This window comes from Salminus brasiliensis, chromosome 3 (assembly GCF_030463535.1).
Source record: "Salminus brasiliensis chromosome 3, fSalBra1.hap2, whole genome shotgun sequence".
Lineage (NCBI taxonomy): Eukaryota > Metazoa > Chordata > Actinopteri > Characiformes > Bryconidae > Salminus > Salminus brasiliensis.
The window spans coordinates 50,997,680-51,023,491 of record NC_132880.1 but is presented as its reverse complement, the minus strand read 5'-3'; the positions used below and the strand labels follow the sequence as shown (position 1 = coordinate 51,023,491).

At 43.7% G+C, this 25,812-nt stretch overlaps 1 protein-coding gene across 2 annotated transcripts in view; it reads left to right on the top strand.

Annotated features, from left to right (window-relative positions):
• The first annotated feature begins 242 nt into the window (after positions 1–242).
• The window catches only part of nedd9 (neural precursor cell expressed, developmentally down-regulated 9), a 42,284-nt gene continuing 16,714 nt past the window's right edge, over positions 243–25,812 (top strand). The window contains exons 1-2 of one of the 2 annotated variants that reach the window (XM_072676507.1): positions 243–407; positions 16,246–16,644. In XM_072676507.1, the coding sequence (XP_072532608.1) occupies positions 396–407; positions 16,246–16,644 (411 nt within the window). In that variant the 5' untranslated portion in view covers positions 243–395. Of the gene's footprint in view, positions 408–842; positions 930–16,245; positions 16,645–25,812 lie in introns of those variants that run through there. The other variant, XM_072676508.1, reaches the window with a different exon arrangement.

The window sequence follows — 25,812 nt, the reverse complement described above, 5'->3', positions numbered from 1 at the left end:
AAACTGGTCTGGCAGAATTTACAGTAAATGAGAAAACGTCCTGATGTAAATTTAGCCTGTGACGAAAGCCCTCAATGTCGTAATTTCCCCCTTCAAATCTGTGAGCTGTGTCATTGGCTGTCTGACATCACGTCGGGGGCTGGGCTTTCTCCGGCCTCGACCAATAGACGCTCATATGCAAACGAGGCGAGCAGGTCGTGGCGTAGGGGGCTCGTGCTGCTCAGTAGACGGCGGAGGCTGTGCTGGTGCGTCGAGCTGCGGTCTGAACGTCCCGTCAACGTTTAGCTCAGGATGGCTCTGGTTTAAAACGTCGACTAAACGTTAAGCTGACTGTTGATTTGAACGTTTTCCCCGGATATTGCCACACTGGTCTGGAGGACAGCAGCTGCCGTACGATGAAGTATAAAGTAAGTGACTTCTGTACAGAGTACCTGCGCACTGTGCCCGGGGGTGGGGGGGTACTGGGGGTACTGGGGGCACTGGGGTTAACGGTACTTTACATTATTACGTTATTAAGAGCTTAAACCTTAAATACAATAAAAGTATGAAGTATGTAGTTTAGAGAGTTGTACTGGTACTAGTGGCTGTGGAAACTTCATTTGCACCCTTATAATAAGTGTCAGCTGTGTGTGTGTGTGTGTGTGTGTGTGTGTGTGTGTTTTATGAGGTCTACTGATGGTTTATTTACCTGCTTGTCTTGTAAAGATCCCTCCCTTGGATGGGTTGGCAGGGCTAAATGGCATCACTGCTGAAGAATGTCTCTTTAACCCCCCCCCCCCCCTCTCTCTTTTCTCGCAGCACTAATGCCATCAGAGCTGTAAATACTGTACACCCATCGACCCCCTCCCTCTTAGCTCCGGACAGCAGTGATTTACCATAAGTAATCAAAAGCCTGTGAGTTGACAGTGGACACCATTGTGGAGAAGCAGGTAGCTAGTAAATAATGTGATTTACACTTGACCTCCTATCGTGTTACTTGGAGCCACTCTAGAAAACACAGGGCCATTCATTAGCTCGTCTCCGTACACAGCTCAGCTCCGCTCCACGCTCCGGTCGACCATTACCTGGCCTGGGTTGTTTATTCTGTTTATTAGCTGGGAACAACGCTGTGAAGCACTGCTGAATCCAGATATCATGAAATAAAGAACCCCTTCAGAAGGGCCCTGTTTCTGCAGGTCGCGAAGGTCATGCTGGCTGAGGAGCCTTGTTGTGTTGTTGTTATTATGCTGTTATTATGTCAGTGGCTGACGTTTCCACCAACCCAAGCCAACGCAAACTTTGGCTTCACTGATTATTTCCATACCTGACAAGGCCTACAGCATCACAGTCTGAAATGGAATAGCTCGGGAAATTATTCGCAGAGCGAATACAGTGGCGTTCCTCATCACACGATGCTCCCTCTGCTGATTCCAGAGCCCGGTTGGGACGGGAGGGGGAGGATGGGGAGGTTGGGTCTGTTGGAAAGCAGAGCCGCCGTGGAGCTTTCGTGCGAGTTGGCTTAGTGAGGAGGAGGGCCCTTTCATTCAGAACTTGGCCTCTGAGCGCCGTGTTCTCATCATTTACATTCCCTTTGCTCTTTAAGCCTTTTCAAGCCGATGGGAAGCTTCGCTTCCTACTATGGTGCTGGGCTGGACCTGCTCTTCAATGGAATGCTTTTGTCTGCTTCACACTATCTGGGGAATGTGGGGCACTTGGCAGGAGACGGACGGTTTAGCTCAGATCTGCTTGTGTGTATTCCTCTACTGTACAGCAGTGTCTGCTAACTCTCTCTCACTCTCTCTCGCTCTCTCTCACTCTCTCAGTCTTAGATTGCTTATTAGATGCATATGTTTCAGACTGGAGGCTGTGTCATCAGACCGTATTAGGAAATCCGAAGCTCACGTACCTCGAATAACTGCTCCGTTCACAATAGTGGAGCGTCCACAGCGTCCACAGGGTTTAGTGAGGACTGAGGGGAGATGCTCACCAGGTTACAAGAGAATGCGAGTGTCACATGGTCCCAGGATATGGATTTGACCGCATTACGGATAACAGTGTCTGTGAATAGGTGAATGGACGTTCAGCCATAACATTAAAACCACGGTCAAGTGAGGTGAAGAACATTGATGATCTGGGATGAAGGTGTTGAAGCAGGACTGTGATGTTCTAGATGACTGCCAAAACATCAGGCAGGCCTACCAAAAGTGCTCCAAGGAAGGGCAATTGTTGATCATGGGCGCCCAGGGCCTATTGATGCTCATGGAGGCCCCACCGCAGAGCTTACAGGACTGCTGCTAACTTGTGGTGTCCGATACCACAGCAGGACACCTTCAGAGGTCTTGTGGAGTCCATGTATTAAGGGATCGGAGATGTTGTAGCGGTACGGGGGGGCCTACACAATATTAGGCAGTGGTTTTAATGTTATGGCTGATCCGGGTGAGACCCTCTGTGAAGCTTATGAGTGGATGAGCCTGGGATCTGCCAGTCTCCTACCTGCACTAGTTCTTCAGTGTTTGGTGTGTTTCTTCCTGTAGGCTGTAGAGTAATTGAGTAGTCTGACCATGATGGTCTATTCTTAGATACTTAGATACTCATCTTCAGTGCATCAGTTAAAAATAGCATTTTTTTTAAAGCTGGAATGCATACACTGATCCTGGATCAGTTTGTCCCCCATTAGCCACCAAACTGGTGGCAGATTGGCAGCAAAGAGCACCCTTCACCAGCCAACTGTGGAAACAGCAGAGCTGTGGGTCAGTCAGCCCTGAAGAGCTGGCATAGCTGCTGATGCAGACCTGCTGCTTTGCTACAACACATCTCAATGAGGGGAGAAGGCTGGCCTTGGCAGCTTAGGCTCCGATAACCTATCTGTGTTACACTCCAAGGGTGGAGGACACAGCTGCCAAGACGATTAGGCACATTCCCTTTCTCCAGTCTACGAATAACATCCCCACATTGCACTGCGAGTAATGAGTCAGAAGATCCATCATTGACAAGTGTCCAGTTAAGACATAATGCTGCTACACTAAATGGACATAAGTATTGGGACACCTGTTCCATTCATTGTTTCTTCTGAGTCAATTCTGCTTCTGTTGGAGTAACTGTCTCTACTGTCCAGAGAGGAAGACTTTCTACTGGATTTTGGAGAATGAGCATTGCTGTGAGGATTTAATTGCATTCAGTGACAAGAGTAGGTTAGTGAGATTTGATGAGCTCATCTCAAAAGTACTGGATGGAGCTCCACCACCATCATTCCAGAGAACACAGTTCCTCCACTGCTCCACAGCTCCTCAATGCTGGGGGGCTTTATACCCCTCTAGCCCACGCCTGGCATTATTAGGCAGCATGGAGCCAATAGGGTCATGATGTTGATCTGCTCCAGAGAGTCCTATTCTATTGGCAGTACTTCTTCTCTACAGGGACTAGACCAGCTATGCCAGCAATGGGTGCAACTTAAAGTAGGAGAATGCTGAATTTGAAGGGGTGTCCACAAACATTTGGACATGTAGTGTAGGCCGCCGCCGGTATGCAGCACCTGAAAGATGAGCCATGTTTGCCTTTCACTTATTCAGGGAGTTAAATATTAGTCGCCTGAGTCATTTGCCACCTTTGCTCCTTTGAAATGAGAGTAGATGAGTTTACTCAAGAGCAGCTGATGACTCAGTGAGCTGGGGAGGCGTGTGTACGTGTGTGCTGCTAATGGGTCTGGGCCCACTTTTAAAGTCCCTCCTGAGAATGAATGTTTTAATGATTCTAATATTAGAGCGTTCAGAGAGACACGTCAGATTACTGCTGCTCAGAGGAGCTGGGATATTTGCGTTCAGCCTCCACCGACTGAAAGCAAGCAGAAGCCCTGTGAAGACGCTGTAATTACCAGCAGCTTCTGAGCGTTCAGTAGAAACCACAGTTGTGTCTCTAAATAGACAAACACCCCTTTCAGTTCAGCACTCTTTAAGATACTTTAAGTTGCACCTATTTCTGACACAGATGTACAAATGCACACCCAGCTTGCCTAGTCCCTGTAGAAAAGTACTGCCAATAGAATAGGACCCTCTGGAGCAGATCAACATCATGACCCTATTGGCTCCATGCTGCCTAATAATGCCAGGTGTGGGCTAGAGGGGTATAAAGCCCCCCAGCATTGAGGAGCTGTGGAGCAGTGGAAGACCTGTGTTCTCTGGAATGATGCTGGAGGAGCTCCATCCAGTACTATTGGGCTGAGTTGGGGAGGTGATCATCATCCAACTTCCAACATCTCACTAACACGTATGTTGCTGAATACAATCAAATCCTCACAGCAATGCGCATCCAAAGTCTAGTTGAGTCATGTCTTCATCCCTGGACAGTATACATATAAAGCCGGCTAAACTCTTTATAATAGCCTTGATTTCAGAAGAAATAATGAATGAGCTGGTGTCCCAATACTTTTGTCAATATAGTGTATGTTTCATATATTCGTAAATATCACTCATCAGAAAGGCATGAGATGAGCGTTCGGCTGTGGCATATATGCTTTTGACGTGTTCCGGTTTTGACGTTGAGGCTGTAGGTCTCAAAGGTCAGTCACAACCTGACCCCAGTCTATGCCTGGGTGGGCAGGTGGGCCCTTAAAGCAGCAGTATGTGAAAACTGGTATTTCTCGCTCTTGGGCTCCCCCATGCACGTGCATTTCTGGACCGTGTGAGAGCTGCAGAAGCTTGATCTGAAGGTGGAGCAGCATGTGGGTGGAGGTGGTAGAGAAACACTACAGGATTTTACACTAATATGACTCTATGGGTTCTGCAGCGTTACACAGCAGTTCTGGAGAGAGGTTCTCCTCCTGCAGCTCCACCACCAAACCTCCATAGTGCAGTAGCAGCAGCAGTGCTCCGGCCCGGAGTGGGAATGACGGAGACGCCCTTCTCCCTGTTCCAGTCAGTGGAGCATCAGCATCCTGAAGCTGCTGGTTTAAGGTGGAGCTGATACAGGGTGGGGATTTAAACACTGCAGGCATGGCTCAGATAGGCCTCGCTGGCTGATTAATGGAGCGCAGAGATGGCGTAATTAGTATTTAAGCTTTATTGCTCGATACGAAGCAACATCTGCTACGCTTCAGACTGTTTTGACATAAGTTTTTCCCTCAGCTGAAGGGAAGGAGGCCTCCGCCTTTATATACACACAGACGCACTCACACTCCTTCCCGTACTTCTCCTGGCGACTCACAGAGCCTCTTTTCAGGCTTATGTAACCGTGGCAGAAATAGCTCCTCGACCACAATGAAGAGCGATTAGGTGAACCCAAGTCCTGGGATTCTTTTCTCCCTCTCTCTCTCTCCCTCTCTCTCTCTCTCTCTCTCTCTCTCTCTCTCCCTCTCTCTCTCTCTCTCTCTCTCTCTCGCGCTCTCTGTCTTACTCTCTCGCTCTCTGTATGGGCTCAGATTCCAGGCCTCGGCCCAGATAGAGGTGCAGAGGAAGACAGGCATCACTCTTCTTCGTCCCAAACGTGGAGGATTTGGGTGGAGAAATACATAGAAATGAAATAAATGGGAACTAAGGGGGTGACAGGGGGTGGGGGAATAGAGAGAGAAAGAGTGTGTGTGTGTGTGTGTGTTTCCTGGGGTGAAGAGTTGAACCTGATCAGCAGCTGATAAGGATGAGTAGTTATTTATAGATAAGCAAATGAGTGCACTTATTTTTAAAGGACCCCCACATTCCTGTTTAAGTCTTGGGGATCAGGCCTTTCTCTCTCCCTGTGTGTGTGTGTGTGTGTGTGTGTGTGTGTGTATGAGAGAGTGCTGGAGGTGGCATTGAACATAAAGAGCACTTCTCTGCAGGCATCCCACATTCTCCAGGGAGAAAACAAGAGCTATTCACAGAACAGGTCTCAACCAGTGCTCCACACCGTCCCCCCATTTGTTAGAGGCCTTTACACACACACACACACACACACATTCTTAAGGAGGTAAGAACTTCACTGATATATTGTGTGGTATGCCAGCCTTTGTCAGGAAGTGTGAAGGTGTGTGAGGGTAGTTCACTAATCCCTCTTTGTTCAAACAGTTCATTTATTTTACATTTGACCTTTTTTACATTTTTCTTTTCTTAAATGTTTGGTAACATTAAACTTCTAATTTCTCTGTAAATGTTCTGGTCATTTTTAGTAGAACAATAATGTATTCTTATTCTTATTTAATTTAATTTAATATACTTTAATAAAACAATAAATTATTCCAAGTAACTTTAGATTCTTTAGATTTGTTGTTGGTGATTGGTAACTTCTGCATCTCCGTCTGATCAACAATCCAGACTGATCTGATCCTCAGAAACATCAGTAAATGATCTGCAGCTGAAACTGATTCACTACTGTGTAAGATTCTCAGTCTGTGGCTCCGCCCTCTCAATCTGTTTACTGTTTATTCCCATCTGCAGGTTAGAGCGTCCCTATCACATGGGCCGAGGCCTTCCTGTTCTCAGAAAGTCCTGATCATGGAGGGTTGTGGTGTTGATGGGATTTGAACTTATGATCTCCTGAGTCTCCTGAGAAGCAGGACGCAGTTAGACAGTCGCTCCACTCTAGAGCTGTGAAGCCGTGTACATTTCTGAGTCTGAGAAAGAAGGGAAGGTAAATTTACTCTAGAACTGGGTTTTAATGGAGGGGAATTTCACAGCTCTAGACCGGCCCTACGGTCTAACTGCTGCTCATCAAGCGTGAGGAGGTCATCAGTTCAAATCCCAGCATGGCCTCAGCTAACCTGCAGATGGACAGTAATTGAGGGGGCGGAGCCACAGATCAGTCTGGATTGTTGATCAGACTGAGATGCAGAAGTGAGTTAGGAGAGTGTGGCGGGGATTTCTGTTATTTTAGAATGTAAAATTGAGCTTTCCCTGTTGTCTTTGGTTCTGTTTAATGAATGGACCAAGTCCAGTCTTGACGGTCTGACCCGTTACTGTGTGAGAGTGATCCGTGGGGAGAAGCCAGTGTTATTGTGAGCTTGTGACGCTGGGCGGAAAAATAAGCCTTTTAACATCAACAGCGCTGAAAGTCATCGTTTCCGTTGACCGCCCTTAGAGGTGTCAGCTATTTTCCGATCTGATTTAGGGTAATTCGCCCCTGTCAGGTTGTTCCTGTTGGGGTCACGTCAGATGAGAAGCGATCTGACAGCTGCATGCAGAGATTGTGACGAGACCTCCCCTGATCCGTGCACTTCGCACAAAGACTGTTACTGCCTGTGAAGTACAGATGTCCATTAACTGCGTTATTATCACTGCTAATACCAGTGTGTGCTTCAGATCAACAACAACAATAATAATAATTATTATAATAAAATATCATTTAATTAAAAAGTATAATTTAATATATATATATATATATATATATATAATAACTAATATTAAAAGTTGTAATAAGATATATTATAAATAAAAATATATCTAAAATAGACTGATCATTTCTATAAAAACACTAAATGATAAAATCTAAATAAATATGCTTGTAGTTGTCATAGACGGTTCAGCAAGCTTCGATAACTGCCCGGTAGTTAGAATTAATTTAACTGGAAATTTAAATTTTAAAAAAAATATATATATATAATATAAATAAAATATATTTATATTTGGTATATTTATATAATACATACATTTGACATATATTAGTATATATATTTATACTGCTCTGGAATACCACTTGTTTTTTTTTTTTAAACTTGCATCTCTACATGTCCGGCAGCCATTGTATTGAGGTTATTATTTCAGCATAGTGATTTCTGAATGCTCTCAAAGTTCTGATATTAGCACTGTGTTTAAATCTGAATAATAACTTCTTTACATTATAATTATTATCATCATTTCTTTGCATTATTTGAGCATTTCTGCAAATAAATAAATGCTCTAAATAGTAAATATTTTGATTTGGAATTTAGGTGAAATGTTGTCCATGGTTTATGAAATACAATTAACATGTTCACTTCTCTAAACGCACTGAATATAAACAGTAAAACCAGAGAAACCGATCATGTAGGGTGGGCTCTTCATTGTTTCATATATATATACATATATTTAGGAATTAAAGAGAGTTTAAAATTTGTGTAAACACAATACAGCACAGTTTGAGGAATAATACAGCTCATTTATTATGAGTGTACATTGTCCAGTGTACAACGTATATCATAGCTGATTGCCCAAATAGGCCTTGAGAAGAAGCTCCTCCTCATCCTTTCTGGAAGCGAAAGCCTTGCCTGGGTCCTTGTGTTAGAGATGCCGCCGAAAATCAACCCAGTTCTCCAGAAACACAACTGCTCTGTGAGTTTGCGTATCGCTTATCAGTGTTTGTTCACTATAGACTTCTTCTTAAAGTGTGAAATCAGGAGGACGTTCTGTTCGTTGGGTAATTCCTGTGTGAGATATGAAGGGGTGCGCCCCTGCTGAGACAGCATAAATATATGGCTCAGTCTGGCTGCTAGCTTTTAGGGGATTAGTCTCTATGTCTCAACGGCTTAAAACGATTAGCCTGCTCTGTTTCATGGGATAGGCAACCCCCTCCCCTCCAGCAGTTCCATACGTCAAACCCCTCACCCCTTAACAGCCCTAACACACCCCTTACCAGCCCCTTACACCCGGCTAGTCTTCAGATCCTGGTTAAAGCTCTCGATACTTGCATCCTGCCAGTGTTCAGAAAACACTGACGAGTAAACTTGACCACAAGGATGCGGTTGTGTAACACACAGTGCCACAGCATCGGCTTCCGGCTGACATGGCACATGACGTGAGCACGTTTGTTGTGTGTTGACATATCTTCAGCATCCATCTTTGATCTGAGTGTCTGCAGGATGTGCGTAATGAACTGAGAATGGGGGGCACTTTGGTGGGTTGGTTGGGTAGGTGTAGCAGAAGCCGAGACAAGCCCAGTTCTGTCACTACAGGAGTGTATTTACTGCATTTACTGAGGCTGAGGAGGCTGAGGAGGCTGAGGAGGCGGTTGAGTCACAGATAAAGAGGCAAGTAATGACCAGAGGCTGTCTTACAGTGGAAGGGATTGGCTTAATGGAACCTGATGGGCTGAAACCTGTCTGGTTGAGTGTCTAGTCGATCGGCTTTCTAATTTACTGTCTTCTTTCATCTTGACCTTCTTGACCTTTCTGGCTGTATCTGAGATACATGAGAGCATGTTCTACTGGAGCTAAGCTGGTTGGTTTATACTACCTTGGTTTGATTGGCAAGCCTCTTTTATAGCATTTCTCATGCATTTAGAGAAGTGATGAGGTTTGTTTAGCAGTCTAGACTGGTTTGACATGCAGAGATGTCCTTCATCTATCTCTCTCTCGACAGGTTGGTACTGCGATGAGACATTGTGAAACTTTGTGGTCGAGGCAGCAAAGTCATCCGTGCTGAAGTCTCGTAGCCAGTAGCTCGTAGCTCGAAACACTGAAACCTTGTGTGGTCTCGGCCTATGAGGCTGCAGTGCTGGTGCTGTGTTGTGCATTGGCTGCTGGTAGGTGGGGGGATTTTGTGCATGTCATCAGGATGTTGCCATGCTTGGTGTGGGGGTGGCCGTTGATTCACAGAGCAGAGGAAATGGGTGGAACCATCAAAGCAACACTGAGGCAGTCAGTCAAGCGCGCCTCTTCTCTCAAGTTTGCTTGGCTTGACGACAGTAGTTAGTCATTGGTTGGGAGAACAGTTTTAGGCATTGGTCTGAATGGTAATCCTGTCCATACTTGGGTGGAGGCAGTCAACCTCTGCTCCATGTGCTGATAAGTCTATTCTTGCTGTGTGGTGGGTGACTTCTATTCTAGGTACATTCTGAAGCCATATTTAGATTATGAATTCAGTTGGGTGGCCATTGTGTTGCAGTCATGTGTACCGTCATGGAACTGTATGTCCAAAAGTTTGTGGACACAATGTCTAATGAATGCATTCGGCTACTTTAAGTCGCCGCCATTGCTGACACAGATACGCACAGCTTGTCTAGTCCCTGTAGAGAAGAAGTACTGCCAATAGAATAGGACTCTCTGGAGCAGATCAACATCATGAAGCTATTGGCATCATGCTGCCTAATGCCAGGCGTGGGCTAGCGGGGTATAAAGCACCCCAGCGTTGAGCTGTGGAGCAGTCACGGCAATGCTCCTTCTTCAAAATCAAGTAGAAAGTCTTCTTTTCTGGACAGTAGAGACAGTTACTCCAACAGAAGCAGGATCAGCTCTTTTAAAACCCTTGATTTCAGAAGAAACAGTGAAGGAGCCGGTGTCCCAATACTTTTGTCCTTATAGTGCTACTTAAATTCTTCAATATAAAGGTGTATAAATAAAAAAGGGGTTTTGTTCTTAAAAAGGTTCAAAGAAATAGATGTAAGAGTTCTAAATGTTTTTGTTTCTATGACAACACTCAAAGAACCCTTTGTAGCACTCTTATTGATAAGGGTAGGCTGCTAAGCGTCACCGTTGTTGGAAATGAACTGTTGAATCGTGAATTGCAGAGCTGAAAGTGCTAATGCTGGAGATGTTCAGCTGTGTGGTCCACACTCCGCGCTCACGTAGTACGAATCCGCGCAGCACGTTTTAAACCACGGCCCATTTTGTCTTGACTGCCTTTTCTCAGCAGAACCATCAAGGCAAGTCATCAGGTCTTCATTAGCGTCATTACCATAATTATTTTCTATATTTACTCAGGTGAAATGAGGGCAAGTGAGCGTGCTGGCTCACCCATCGTACCCTCCCTCCCCCCTCCCCGAGGGCATATGTTAAAGCGGCTTGGTTCTAATTTTCACACTGCATCATTTCACAGGAATCCTCTGCGTGGAGGTCGGTTTTGGGACGTCCCATTTTTTCCATGGGGTGTGCTTTGGGAGGGGGGGTAGTGTACAGCTGTACAACATGTTGCCTGAGGGAGCAGATTTCTCTCAGAAAGGTGGTGCCTTCTTTTTTTTTTGTTTAGTGACCTCATTTGCTACTCCAACGCCTACGTAATTAGCCTTGATGCCTTCACCAGAGCTTGAGCCAGAGCCGCCCAGCTAGAGGGCTTTTGTGGTAGGTGGGACTCCAGCGGGTGCGTTCAGGAGTCATTTGATTGCGCAAGTTTATTTATTTCTTGTTCATGGCTCACTCTTGGATTTCTCCACTTTCTGCAAGAATTTCTGGCCTGTTTGTGAAACACACACACCGGGCTGCCTCGACGGCCTTTATTTAGAATCGCGTGAGTCATGAATTTCCCAAAAGTGAGAGAGGGCAGCGAGAGGGCTCCAGAGTTGGACGTGTCTCAGCTCCAGGTGCAGACCGGGAGGCCTCCGGAACGTGCAAGTGGTTTTCACGCTTATGAGCAAGACTGATGGGTTTCACACTTCTTGTCAAAACAAGAACCTTAAAATAAAGGTTGCTGGACATGTGGTTCTACAGTAAAAGCTGGTGTAGAACGTGTGCTTTACGTGGAAGTTCTTCCATACAACAAATAAAGATGCTTCAAAGGGTTCTTTGAGTGATACCATAGAACCCAGATCTTTAAACCTGGACCATGAATCCAAAACCCAGTTTCCAGTCCTGGATTTGTTCTCTCTGGAACTGGAAACTGGATTCAGGGTCCAGATGTGAAGACCTCTGCTATAGAGGAACCACTTTTGGTTCCATAAAGAACCACGTTTTTATGTTTGTAAAAGTGTTGTGGAAGTGTGGAGAACCTTTTTAAGATATGAAGAACTGGTTCTACACTGAAAGTTCTTTACCAGTCTCTTGTACAAACCTTTTGTAGCACCTTCATTTTTGAAGAGTGTGCTTTTAAGAGAGAACTTCCATATAATGTAAAGGTTCTACACTAGTTCAGGGGTTTACCCTAGAACCACATGTCCGAGAACCTTTATCTTTAGGAGTGTGGTTGCCCGTAAGAGCCCTGTTCAGTCTTCACGGCCTCCTCCAAGCTAACGTAGATGCGCAGGAATGTCGAGCGGTGTACCTGAGGACATCCGAGCACATCTGGGTCACCCTGAGTCATAAAGCTAGCGTAGACGGCTCTAGCTGGAACTGATTAAGGTTTGAAGAGCTGGCCAGAGTGCTGTGCTGCTCACGGTTGGGGTAAGGTGGTGGAATGCCTTCCATTACCATATTTAACATCTCAGATCTGAAATCTCCCGTCAGCCGCCTCAGAGCGAAAGTGGGGCTTTCTAGGGTGTGCTAATGGCTAACACTTAGGTTTACTAGAGCGTCAGCTTACGCTGATGATGTGGCCTCCCAGTGATTAGTCTGTGTTTAGGGCATGGATACGCCTCGGTTCCTGTGCTGATTCACCTGCCCCAATTATAGACCTGTATTAGTGTACAGCAAACATGAACACCCGCTCAGACTTTGTCCTCAGTCAGAATATGGCCCAACACTTTCCCGCAATATATATAGGATAAAGCTTTAGTGACATACACTACACGTCAATATGTTTGTGGACACCCCTTCTACAGATTACGACATTCAGCAACTTTAGGTTGCACCCATTGCTGACACAGATGTGCAAATGCATACACACAGCTAGAGTACTGCCAATAGAATAGCACTCTCTGGAGTCATTTGGGGAGTTGGCGATGATGAGGTGGGGTGGTGATCGTTCAACATCCTGATCTCACTGAAGCTCTAGTTGCTGAATGCAATCAAATCCTCACAGATGCTGCTCCAAAATCTAGTGGAAATTCCTCTTCTCTGGACAGTAGAGACTTTGTTGCTCCAACAAAAGCAGGATCAGCTATTTTTAATATTCTTGATTTCAGAAGAAACAATCAATGAGCAGGTGTCCCAATACTTTTGTCCATAAGATATATCTATGGATGGTTTACTGATTTGTTTATTAATTAGTGTTTATTAAGCTTTAGCAGTATGGAGGAGTGTGTGGCACTGCTTGGAGAGCAGCTGGTCACTGTGGACCCTAGTTAGACCTGAGTTAGAACTGATTACTGATGTTTATAAGGTGTTTATGATCATTTGAACCATTTATAAGCCCTTTTTAAGGGTAGTCTTATTATGAAGTGGGATCCATTTATCTGAGCTGAGATCTTCACACATCTGAGTAGCGTGTTCCTGTTCAGGCCTTATTTCTGCTAACTGAAGCGCTTGCACACTCAGTGTTATTCTGAAACAGGGCTGTGTGGTGGGGCCAGTACAGTCTCAGCTGATGCCTACTGAGACTCAATTAGTGTAGCCCTGTATGCTCTTTGTCTTTGGGGTCAGAGTTCAGCTTCCATTCATATTGGACTCTCAAAGCAAACGAGCATTACTGTCTGGGCTCATCTAGCTGTGTGAGCCAGACTGACGTGAGAGCTCTCATTGGCTGCCGTTGACCCCAAAGGTCACCCTCAAGCTCACGGTTGTCTGTCTAAGCAAGCAGTGGTCGGTTGGGTGAGGGTTGTTGTTATGTTGGATGGTTGCGGGTGACCAAGGCAACGGGCATGAGACAATAGCCATGCGACCACACATCCGATCAGAGATAATGATGCTGCCCAAGCAGAGAGGTTCACATGGGAACCGTTTAACTCCTGACGCCGTGGGAAAGTTGACTGGGTCATAGAGCAACAAGGCGAAGGAGAAGCTGGCAGATAGCAACCCAGCACTCATAGTGTAGATAAAGTGTGACAGTTACCACAGCGACCACAGTGAATTTCAGTCCGATCTAATCTGATACAGTCTGATTCCATTCACTCAGTTCAGTCTGTTCTCCTAACTCACATTTCTAACTTCTGCATCTTAGTCTGATCAACAATCCAGACTGATCTGATCCTCAGAAGCATCAGTAAATGATCTGCAGCTGAAACTGATTCAGTACTGTGTAAGATGTTCAGTCTGTGGCTCCGCCCTTTTAATTATTATTCGTATGCAGCTTAGATCGCCAGTGGAGACAGTGGAGAGCTGAGGCCTTGCTGGGATTTGAACTGATGACCTCCTTACGCTTGATGAGCAGCAGTTAGACCGTAGGGCCGGTCTAGAGCTGTGAAATTCCCCTCCATTAAAACCCAGTTCTGAGTAAATTTACCTTCCCTTCTTTCTCAGACTCAGAAATGTACACGGCTTCACAGCTCTAGAGTGGAGCGACTGTCTAACTGCGTCCTGCTTCTCAGAAGACTCAGGAGATCATGAGCTCAAATCCCATCAACACCACAACCCTCCATGATCAGGACTCTCTGAGAACAGGAAGGCCTCGGCCCATGTGATAGGGGGCGCTCTAACCTGCAGATGGGAATAAACAGTAAACAGATTGAGGGGGCGGAGCCACACTGTACTGAATCAGTTTCATCTGCAGATCATTTACTGATGTTTCTGAGGATCAGATCAGTCTGGATTGTTGATCAGACAGAGATGCAGAAGTTAGAAAAGTGAGTTTACTAAGGTCCACTAGGAGATACAAGGTGAAGTAATGAGATGAACCATGCAGACAGTTTTAGTGACCTTCATGTTGGCGTTGGCTTTATCTCCTAGTGGCTGAAGTAATGAGCAGAGGAAATATTAGTAGGATTGGCTTGAGAGGCATATTTTGGCTACGCTGTGCTGAGCTGGAGTCATTTTTATGATTGTTTTCATAGTGTGATCCAGGTCAGCTGGGATTGTCCCATTTTTTCTCTCGAAAGAACAAGTTACTGAAGCACTTCGGACTGAGTGTCCCATTTTGAGGCCAGATTAGCTCTCGATGTGCTACGATAAGGAGGCTGTTTTTAGCACATTACAGTGTTTATTTATGTAATATGAGGGAGTCTGTGGTGTTTACCAAGCTAATGTGTTGTTCTGCCTCGGAGCAGATGCTGTCCTCCATCAGATCAATAGTACTGACCATCCTGCACGTTGCATACTAATGTCTGTAAACTCTGTAAACACACATACTTTTTAGATTTAAAGCAGCAATGTGTAATTATGCTGTTACACAACTGCTGTAATGGTTTTCAGTGCTGTTATGAAAGGACCTCCTGAAAAAACAGCACTGCAGACTGCCCTGTTCCTCTACAGTCAGGCAGAATATAACTCTTAGTAATCCCTGAGATTCCTGACCTGGCCTTAACCTTAAACCTTATCATATAGGGACATCACAGCCTATCATATTAGTGCTCTACCTTTCGTTATTATATAGTTATTATACTGTAACTTATATATTTACTGTATTTACTGTAACTGTATCAACCATCAACTTTTCACACTTGTATATTTATAATTATTGTCATTTTTATTATAAATTCTATATTCTACAGTATAATTGCACCAGCAATGGGAATACAGCTGCTGCCTTTTGTCTAAATATATTTTTTATAGTCACTATCACACAAAACTGCAGCTTTACAGGGGAAGGACATGTATAAACGTTCAATGGACATCAATGGAAAATGGAAACATAATATTGGAGGGTTTCTATTGGTCCATTCAAATGTAAACATAATATATATAATTCACATTATGTCAAAAAGTGAAAATAAGTGAAAATGAATATATTTTCGATGACCTTCTTGTCTAATAAATCTTGTACATAGTAGACATCCCATACCTAACACCTTATTATTCTGTATTTTTTGGTATATTCTGGTTTGAACCATGTAGCTGCTTCTGTACACTGTGTAAACAGTTCTAGATGAACAAACCAATAGAAATGCTCTAAAATTGCTTTTAGAAACTTGGATTTTACATTGAAAACTAGAGTTGGAGATACATGTTTTTCATTGGACAGCAACCATAGTATATTAGCGCTGTCCTGCTGTAGAGGAATTACCTGAACTTCACCACAAGCATTTCAGTAAATGCTCTGATCTGTTGTATAAATGATAAATGAACCTTCACTTGACTTGATTAGGGGGTTAACAACCCCATCACAGCGATCTCACAGTGGGAAAACATGACATAGCACATTCTTAATGAATGCTTTAAATATGTATTAATTCATTCTTAATCATTATCTAATGCAGTTGAACATCAAATTTTGCAAAAATGATCCAGCCATCATTTCTCTTTGGTCAAACGCTGAATTGTGATCTCAGTCTTGTCAATCAAATAGTGGGATAATAATAAAATAAATAATGAAATAATAAAACTCACTAACAGGTGGAAACCAGAGGATCGGTCTAATCGATCAGTAGAACTAATAAAATAATGGGTCACGTTCAGTCGGCTGTGTCTCAGCTTTGGCTGAGTTGATGCAGGTTCTGTCCACCAGCTGTTCTTTTCCCTCATCTCATCTCATCTCTCACTGATCTAATAACACCAGTGACCTCATTCATCACGGTTAACATGATAATGATTCTACATGGTCCTGCTGTTCAGACCGGTTACAGTGTCCGTTTCTTCCTGTGTGACAGAACCTGATGGCGAAGGCGTTGTACGACAACGTCCCAGAATCCCCAGAGGAGCTGGCCTTCCGTAAAGGCGACATCCTGACGGTCATCGAGCAGAACACGGGCGGCCTAGAAGGATGGTGGCTCTGTTCGTTGCATGGTCGCCAGGGCATCGCCCCCGGCAACCGCCTCAAGCTGCTCATCGGGCCCATGTTTGAGAACCAGACCGCGGCCAGCCCCTCACCTCCACAGAGTCTGGCCCACCAGCAGAGACCCCGCACACCACAGGGGCTGTACCAGGTGCCCCCCTCCCAGCAGCCCAGTCCGGGCTCAGCACAGGGCATCTACCAGGTCCCGCCCTCGCAGGATGTGTACCAGGTTCCACAGAGGAGCGCACTGGCTGTAGATGGGATGCCGAGCAAGGTGAGGATTTATCTCCATGTTTGGATTTAAAATGTTGCTCTTTTTAAAAACATTTAATAATAGATCAGTAGAAATAGTCCAAGATGACAAAGCTAACATGCAGTGAGATGTTTTACCTCTCATGAAGATCAATGAAGCTAAATGAAGATCGCAAACTCTCTACAGTACAGAATTATTCTAATTATTTAGTTATTCTCACCAGAAATGTGACACAAACATATTAATGTTTTAGTCTTATCAGTATATCACAATGCTTGATTTATTATGTATATAAATATATATATATATATATATATATATATATATATATATATAAACATTTAAAACTATTTCAGGTAGAATACAGTGTCAGCACACTGTAAAACTAGAGTGTTGGATAATTAACTAATGTATATGCTTTCGAAATGCTGTGCAGCATTAATAATAATTATTAATTATTAATAATTAATCCCAAATACCTTATAATAAGCCATTCTACTGGTGCCATTTTCAACACTTTTTAAAAAGAAATCCATGAATCCTCCAAAAAAAAAATTTTCCACCTATGGCATAAAATCCTTTATTATATTATATTTTTATCGAGACATGGTAGCCATACTCTCCATCAATTTTAATTTTGCACGTTTTTTAGTTAATGGATGCTTCAAAGTCTCAAATGAGGTCACGTCTTATTTGTATTATCATTTAAAGCAACAGTACATTATTTATAGACAAAACAGGTGACGGGGTGGTAAGTCCATAAAATCATAAAATATTTACCAAAAAATGTTAGTTGTAAAGTTGTAAATTTGTAAAAAAAAAAAAAAAAAAAAAAAGGATTTTTTATTTTAAACAAATATATCATACGTAAACAGTAACACATATACACACTCCTGAAAACCATTTTAATTTAGTCATATTAATTTAATACTTTTAATGTAAAAATGACATTTGTTTGTGAAATATTACATAGGAAATTGACTAAAATTAGTTTTTAGTATTTTCATGTTTATCGTGTTAACAAGAACAATTGAATTGTTGAAGAGCTTTAAGAAAAACTTGATGAAACTTGATGAATCTCATGAAACGCTGCAGACATAAATGGCACCATTTTGTAGAATGACTTAATCACATGCAGCAGCTCTCCTGAAAGTTTCATCTGCATATTTGGCTCCTCTGGGTGAGAATGTCACCATGTTCTGCGTTAACTGGACAGCACAGCCTCAGACTGAGCGGATTGGGTTTGAGCTCAGAAGATGAGCGCTGGTAAACATGGATTTTCAGTTTGTGGAGCTGCTCCACAGTTACACCGTTCTGCTGAGGCCCCTCTGCTGTGACCTCTGTGGCATAGTTATTTTATAGTCCTGATTGAAATGGGCTCAGCGTCCGGCCAAAGCCGTGCGGGTGAGGCCGAGATGTCACACACTGGCTGGCCGCGCCCAGCCCTGCCCTCCACCACAGGCCGGCGCATGTTATGTTTAGCTTGCTTATTCTTGTCTGAGCCGACTGCGTCTGAACACAAAGCCACAAATGGCCCCACGAAGGAAGGGAGAGTGTACTTCTGAGCGCAGGGGACTGCTGGAGCCCCATCTGCGTGCTGCAGTTACTGATGATTCAGGTGCAGACGAGCCTCAGAGTTTCCGTCTCGTCTTTCTGCCAGATCGGATCGGATCGGATCAGAAAGAGGAGTGCTCACAGAGGCAGAGGTTGACTTGGCTGGAGGATCACTTGGTTTTGTGAAGGATGCTCTGATGTATGAAATGTTTGGACTGATCAGATTTAGACTTTTATCCAGAGCGATGTACGTACAAGGTTACCCATATCACCCATACCCAGGTGGGCCAGTGGACTCTTATTGGTGTTGTGCAGCAGTGTCCCACACTCTCCTAGATGGTGTGGTAGCTCACTGGCAGGTAGTGGTGTTATCCACTGCACCAACCTACCACCATTAATTAACAGAAATCTTGCTCTTGCTTACAACATCAATACCAATAATCAATCACCAATGTTAACCATTATTCAAAATAATCATTTTAAAATGGCTTACAATACCATTATCAATAATCATTATTTTGGTATAGATAAAAAAAAGGAAAACCAATAATCAGGCATTTTGCTATGGTTAACAATACCAATAATCAATAATGCGGTTATGATTAAAGCCAATAATCATAATTTTGCTGTGATTAATAATACCAAAGCCAATAACCAATCATTTTTGCTATAGTAGAAACACTAATCAATCATTTTGCTATGGATAAATCCAATAATGCTGCGTTTTGGTATCGCGAACAATACCACTGCCAATAATCAATCATTATTGTATGACCTATAATACTACTACCAATAATCAGTAATTTTAAGATGACTTACACTATCAATCGTTTAGGTATAGCTAAAGCCAATAATCAGTAATTGTGGTATAGCTACAAAAACAGTGCCAATAATCAATCATTTTAGTATTTTAGCTAATCATCAGTCGTTTTGCCATATAATAATTATACCAATAATGAATAATTTGGGTATGGTTAAAGTCAGTTATCATCATTTTGCTGTGATTAATAATACCACAGCCAATAACCAATCATTTATACTTAAGTATAACCTCAAACCAATCATTTTGCTATGGATACATCTAATAACGAATCATTATGGTATAGCTAACAGCTACCAGTGCCAATAATCAATCGTTTAGGGATAGCTAAAGCCAATAATCAGTCATTGTGGTATAGCTACAATACCAGTGCCAATAATCAATCATTTTCGAATGGCTACAGATACCAAAGCCAATCATCAGTTGTTTTGCTGTGTAATAATTATACCAATAATCAATCATTTGGGAATGTTGGGGATGCCGAACACACAGGAGCGTTTTCCCGAAGTCTAATTCTCTAAATAGGAAGCCTTCGTTTTCCTGAAACCCCACAAGTGTGTATTTATCATCACTACTGAAGCCACACAGCGTTCCTGCTGGGCTGAGAAAGTCGCGCCCCGAGCCTGATATAAAGCCTGTGATTACTCACTGTAACTCGCAGGCTCGGCCGCAGATGTGACGAGGCTCAGGAATAACCGGGCTGCAGTAATTTCTAGTGGACTGTTTTTCTTGGTGGGTTGTGGTAGAAACAGCCTCATGCGATTGTTTTGTGGAATTTGATCCCAGTAAGGTGCGAGATGAAGAATTCCATGTTTTTACCTGCTTGAATATGTAAATTCTGTGCTTCCCTCCAAGCCTTGTTTGAGCTAGACGTGTGCTGCAGGCGTGAATGACTGTTATTGCAGACAGGCAGTACTTACTTACTTGCTGTTTTCCACTGAGGCCGGCACTGCAGGCTGCCAGCTCGTGTGCGTATGAGGTAAGAGGGCGTGTCGCCGGCCGTAAATGCGCTGTTGTTCCGAGCGGCTCTCAGTCCGAAGTCAATCCAAGAAGTGTTACGCAGGTGTGGCTTTGGGGAGGGTGCAGCCTAATGAAGGATTTCCTGCCAGCTCTATCTGCTCCCTCTCCGAGTTCCTGCAGCACACAATAACGACCCCTCATATAATAACCCCCCCTCCACCATCACCACCACCACCACCACCACCACCTCCGGCTCTATTGTTTATTAAACTGAAAGGCAACGGTGCACAATGCCTTTAATCAGCGTCCTGCTCTGTATGGTGTGGATCATATATGCGTTATATTTACTGTGATTATTATCCTTAAGCTCTACTGGTCATTCACTTTCACAGCCTGATAGAGCACAATTAGACCCAACTCAAGTGAAGTTCTGCAGTTTGGACTCAGCTGGGCCTCTAGCCTTTTTCCATCACTGTGTAACTGCTCATTTTACTGTCAAATTATTATTATAATTATTATTATTAACTCTTAAACTGGAGTATTAACTTTTTCAGGTACTAATCATCATGTTATTAATTTATTTCTGATGCCCATTCATATTTAAGTCAGTTTTTCACATCCTTTTAGCCAATAAATCAATAAAAGTATAACTTTATTAGCTTTTTCCTGCTCATCAGATAAGTCAAATCAAGAGAAGTCATTTTATTTGTATAGCTTTTTACAACTGTACATAATTAGTAATTAGTAAATCTATTTATAAATTATTGATAAAAGTTCAAAACCAAACCATCTATACTGTTGAACCACTCTGATCATAATCATAATTTAATAATCATGGTGTAGTATAGCCTAATATAGTCATGGCAGTGATGGTCAGAGTAATGATAGTTAATAGTGCAGGTAGTTAAGAGTCAGTTTAGGTTGAACATGGTCATTAGGCAGGTAGCAGTTGTAGGAGGGTGTGCCGCTGGTCTGGTATGGGTGGTGGTGGGGGCGGGGCCTGCTGGTAGGTGGCAGCTGGTCTGACGCAGGTAGAGGGGACCTCAGCAGGCAATCTTCCTGAGTAGACATCTAAACACAAACTGTTATAAACAGAAAGTTACAGATTATATAAACAATTAATAAACAAAAACAAACACCACTTCTTGAATCTGCCATAAACATGGATGGCGAAGCATTCTTGTGTTTATTTTTCTAAAATTGAAAAAAGTAGGGAAGTCCCGATCTGAGCCAATCCAGGTATATTTTGATGAACTGGGTATCAGCTATTTGAAGCCCGATCCAGTTCCGATCCTTTGTTTTTACCGCTGTGTTCTGGCGGAGCAGCCTCTGGTGACATCTAGACTCCATTATCCGCCATGATTCCCAGCCTGCAGCAGTGAGGAACGTTTAAGCCACATTTCCTCCAGACGTTTGTGTGTAACCACACCCCCACCGCATAGTTTAGTCTTTACTAACTAAACTATGGTGGAAATGCTCAGTTTTACCAGCGGGAGAACTGCACTCCTTTCTTTGGTTGTAAACCAGCACTGAACAGCTCAATAAGAGCTCATTCATCCACCAAGTCGACAAACGACAGCAGATATCAGTTCAGAGAGTGTATCACCTTATATATATATAAATATATACGAATATATATATTCATATATATATATATATATATATATGATTGGTCAGGGAGGAGAGTCAGACTGAATTATAAGATATTAAACATAATAAAAAGGTAATTTTAAAAGTCTCGACTAAACTGAATCAACCAGGTCTGAATGTCTGATTACAGAAACTCATACTGAAATAAAGGGATTTTACTGAACTGATTAATTATTAGCAGCTCGTCTGATCTAAACTGTGGGACTGTTATATATACATATTCACAAAGTTCGGATCGGTTTACTCTGCATTCCGGTACTTTGAATACTACTTTGATAACAACTGGATTGGTGCACCAGTTCCCAGAGACATACTCCAGTATCTCTTTTAATCCAGAAAACTGAATAAAGTGTTTATAATATTCAGTAACTCGAATCCGATGCCTAAAAGAACCACTTCTAGAACCTTTTTCTGAGTGAATGAACCACTTAAGAAGAGGAGGAGACGCTCCTAACCGCACTGATGGGTTGGGCTTCACCCACTAACAAAAGAAAACACCAGTACAAACAGAAAGGTCGTGTCACAACAGCCCGGTTTCTCAACCTCAGTTTGGATTTTGCTCAGCCAGCAGAATTCAGGCTTGAGAAAGTGCAGCTGAGCTTCAGACGGTGATTTGGTTTTGTCTGGGCGGCTGGAACGGCGTGTTCAGGGCAGCGTGGTGCAGTGGATGGGCACATAATGACGCACTGTGAGGCTTGGCTGGATCGGGTTGGCTCCGTACCTCCGAGCTTGAGGCTCTGTCCTTCCATGAACCTCCTCCAGTGTACAGTGAGCTAAAGCTGCCCACAGCTGCCCTATTCACGGCTGATGTAGCTGTGCCATGGTGGGCCCTGTCCCCAGTGCTCACACTCACACAATGGGCTTCACACACACACCAGCACACTGAGGGGGCCTGAAACTAGGCTTTTGTCACACTTCCTGCCAGGTTCTAGCAGTTGGGCCCAGCATTGTTGGTACACTCTGCCCTACAGCTGCACAGAATTAGATCATGATATCCAGCCTAATGCAAAAGGTTCGTCCCCCTGGTTGAGTGACATATGCTGATGTTTGAACATAAATAAATAAAACTTTATTTCTTAAATTTAACAAATATTTACCGTATTTAATGTTCCATTACTTTTGGACTTGACACTTTGGACCCTTATATGTTGCATTCAGTTAATTAACAGTAATTATTTGCAAACATTTGTATTCCCTGGACTATTTACATGTTGTTGATAAACAAATACACACATATTTATTGACAAAAGTATCGGGGCACCTGCTCAGTCATTGTTTCTTCTGGAAACAGAGCTGATCCTGCTTTTGTTGGAGTAACTGTCTCTACTGTCCAGAGAGGAAGACTTTCTACTGGAGTTGCTGTGAGGATTTAATTGCAACAAGAGCATTAGTGAGGTCAGGATGTTGGATGATGATCACCACCCCACCTCATCATCCCTAATTTCCCAACTTATCCCATCCTAAAAGTACTGGATGGAGCTCCACCACCATCATTCCAGAGAACACAGTTCCTCCACTGCTCCACAGCTCCTCAATGCTGGGGGGCTTTATACCCCTCTAGCCCACGCCTGGCATTATTAGGCAGCATGGAGCCAATAGGGTCATGATGTTGATCTGCTCCAGAGAGTCCTATTCTATTGGCAGTACTTCTCTGCAGGAACTAGACAAGCTGTATACATATATATATATATATATATATATATATATATGCATTTCTCAGCTAGCTCCTCCAGTGAATCGGCTCCTGAAGGCTCAGTGGAGAGCGTTATCAGCTCCAGCCAGGTCTGGCTCCTTTCCTCACGTCCTGTCGAGGCCGTTGCAAAGACAGACTCCTTGTTTATGTGCGTCTGTATCCAGGAGATATCATAAAGATTTGTGAGCAGTAAAGCGTAGGTAGTGAGTGACCACACCTTACTGCAGAAACCGAGTTTAGTGACTAATCCTCTCCTGCTTTGATGAATGTAGGAAAGTCGTCTAGGCAGCCAGGCTGTGTTTGTATTATCATTAATATATATTAAGGCAGACGTCTTTTCTGTGACATAGGCAACCTGTGATTCTTCTGAAAGAGCTGCAGATAACTTGGTGGTTTCCTCTTTGTGAGTAAGCAGCAGTGGGAGGGGCCTGGTTTGAGTGTTACTGCGTTGGTGATTGGGCTGCAGACTATGAAAAGTGTGGTATGCTGCCTGTGGGCTGTGTATTGGCGAAAATCTGGCTATATGATACTCATCATGATGAAGGGTGTCATATTAAAAAAACACCCATACATTTGAATACAATATGAGTATAAAAAGGTTTACTTTTATCCAATAAAACGTGAGAAAAAAAGTGAGATCTGAAGACTGAACTCTGCCCTCTAGTGGTTGGGGTTTAGACACAACACTAAATGAACCACTGTCTGACTCCAATCCAATCTAAACTCTTCATTAATAATCAATACTGTGTTTCTGAGAACTGATACGGTACTGAAAAACATAATGTCATGATACGTTTGATATATCAATATTTTCTTAAGCCATTAATTAGGTAAAACACTTACTTAAGTCCTGCAGATCCTGTAGAACTGCCCATTGGCTTCTATTGTGTGTTCTTTTTCAGAGATTAGGTTGGAATTTTCCTTTAGCACCTTCCCAGAACCACGTCTACCACTTAAAATCATCTTAACTGATAAAGAGAGAGAGAGAGAGAGCTTACTGTGCTTCTCACTCTACCATTTACCAATCATTTTGTGTAAAGACGCTTCTGGGAAACCCAGCTGTGGATTTCCCAATCCGGACGCTGCTTCGAAGGATTTGTTTGACATAGAATTTTCACCATTTACTAGATCTTACTTCTCTTCTAGAGTCTTGGTACTCTCTTCAGTCGTATCACACAGCTCTGACCTGGAGGTTATTGCCCCTTTATCAGAGGTTTCACCCTGATCCACCCTCCTTACCCCATCTTCTAACTACGGCCGTCCGTGAGAAGAAAGAGCCATTGACCCCAGATAAGCCTAAAAGAGGAACGACCAGCAGTAATCAGCCCCTGTCCGCTGCGTTCTGCACGCGCTCCCTCCAGCAGAGACCTTTGTGTCTCCTCGTACACAAAAGACAAGCTGACAGAAGTGAGGCAACAGGAAATGCTTGACTGAAAGGTAATTCTTATTCCCGCTGCCTTCAGACTGCAGGAGTTCAACCCGTGCATTCTTCCTCCTGCTACCGCCTCCTTACGGCCTCGCCTCTCCCGGCCCCCCTTTTATCCCGCATAAATTTTAATAGTAATTAAACACAAAAGGGCTAAAATGGGGGTCACTGAATACATAATGCCTTCATTTGCGTAATTTACCCAGCACCCCTGACCCCCTTTTAGGGGTTGCAGTGCAGTAAGCGCTGTCCTGAAAGGCTTTCAGTCAGCTCTGGTTGTGATTGTATTGATGGAATGGGAAAGTAATGATGTTTCTTTTCGTGCTCCTAATTTAGAAGGAAGGCTTTGTGCTTTTTGGTTCTATGGCTGAGACATTCGAGGCGTCTGGAGATTCGGCACTTAATTGCCTGCATTAATGGGCCTGTTATATTAATAGACCAGAGCTGTTCCTCCCACTCGTTAAATAGAGCAGTGATGAGTTTGAGGGCAGGAAATTCACAAAGGCCATCCAGATCAAGGCGTCACGCTAAGGGCATCTGCAGCATGACAGGAATGTTTGGCTGTTATTAAGATGTTAAATCTTAGTTTATGCTACATCTGCAGAAGGACAGTGCAACCTCCTGTACAACATCCGGCGAATTCCACCCTTCCTCTCTGCACACCATCAGACCCCTGCAGCTGACCCAGAACACAGCGGCACGGGTCAGGTCGGGTCGTCTTTATCGTTTCTAAGTTCAGCCATGTTCAGCTCCTCCTCCTCTGCTGCGTTCTCTCTTCACTGGCTTCCTGTAGCTGCTGCCCAGGTCACCAGATTCAGCCAAGACTGGACCAGCCAGCCCCTCCGTACTTGATAGCGATGGTCAAAAGCCTGATCTGCACCAAGAGCCCTTCCAGCTTCAAGTACGGCTCGGCTCGACCCGCCATCCTTTAAGATCCACGGAAGACGAGCGTCCAGACTTTTTACTGTCCTGCACCGAAGTGGTGGAACGAGCTTCCCCTGGGTGTCCGAACAGCAGAGTCCAACACTCACTGTCCTCAAACCCAGACTGAAGACCCTCCTCTTCTGAGAGGACTTGGGTGAAGAG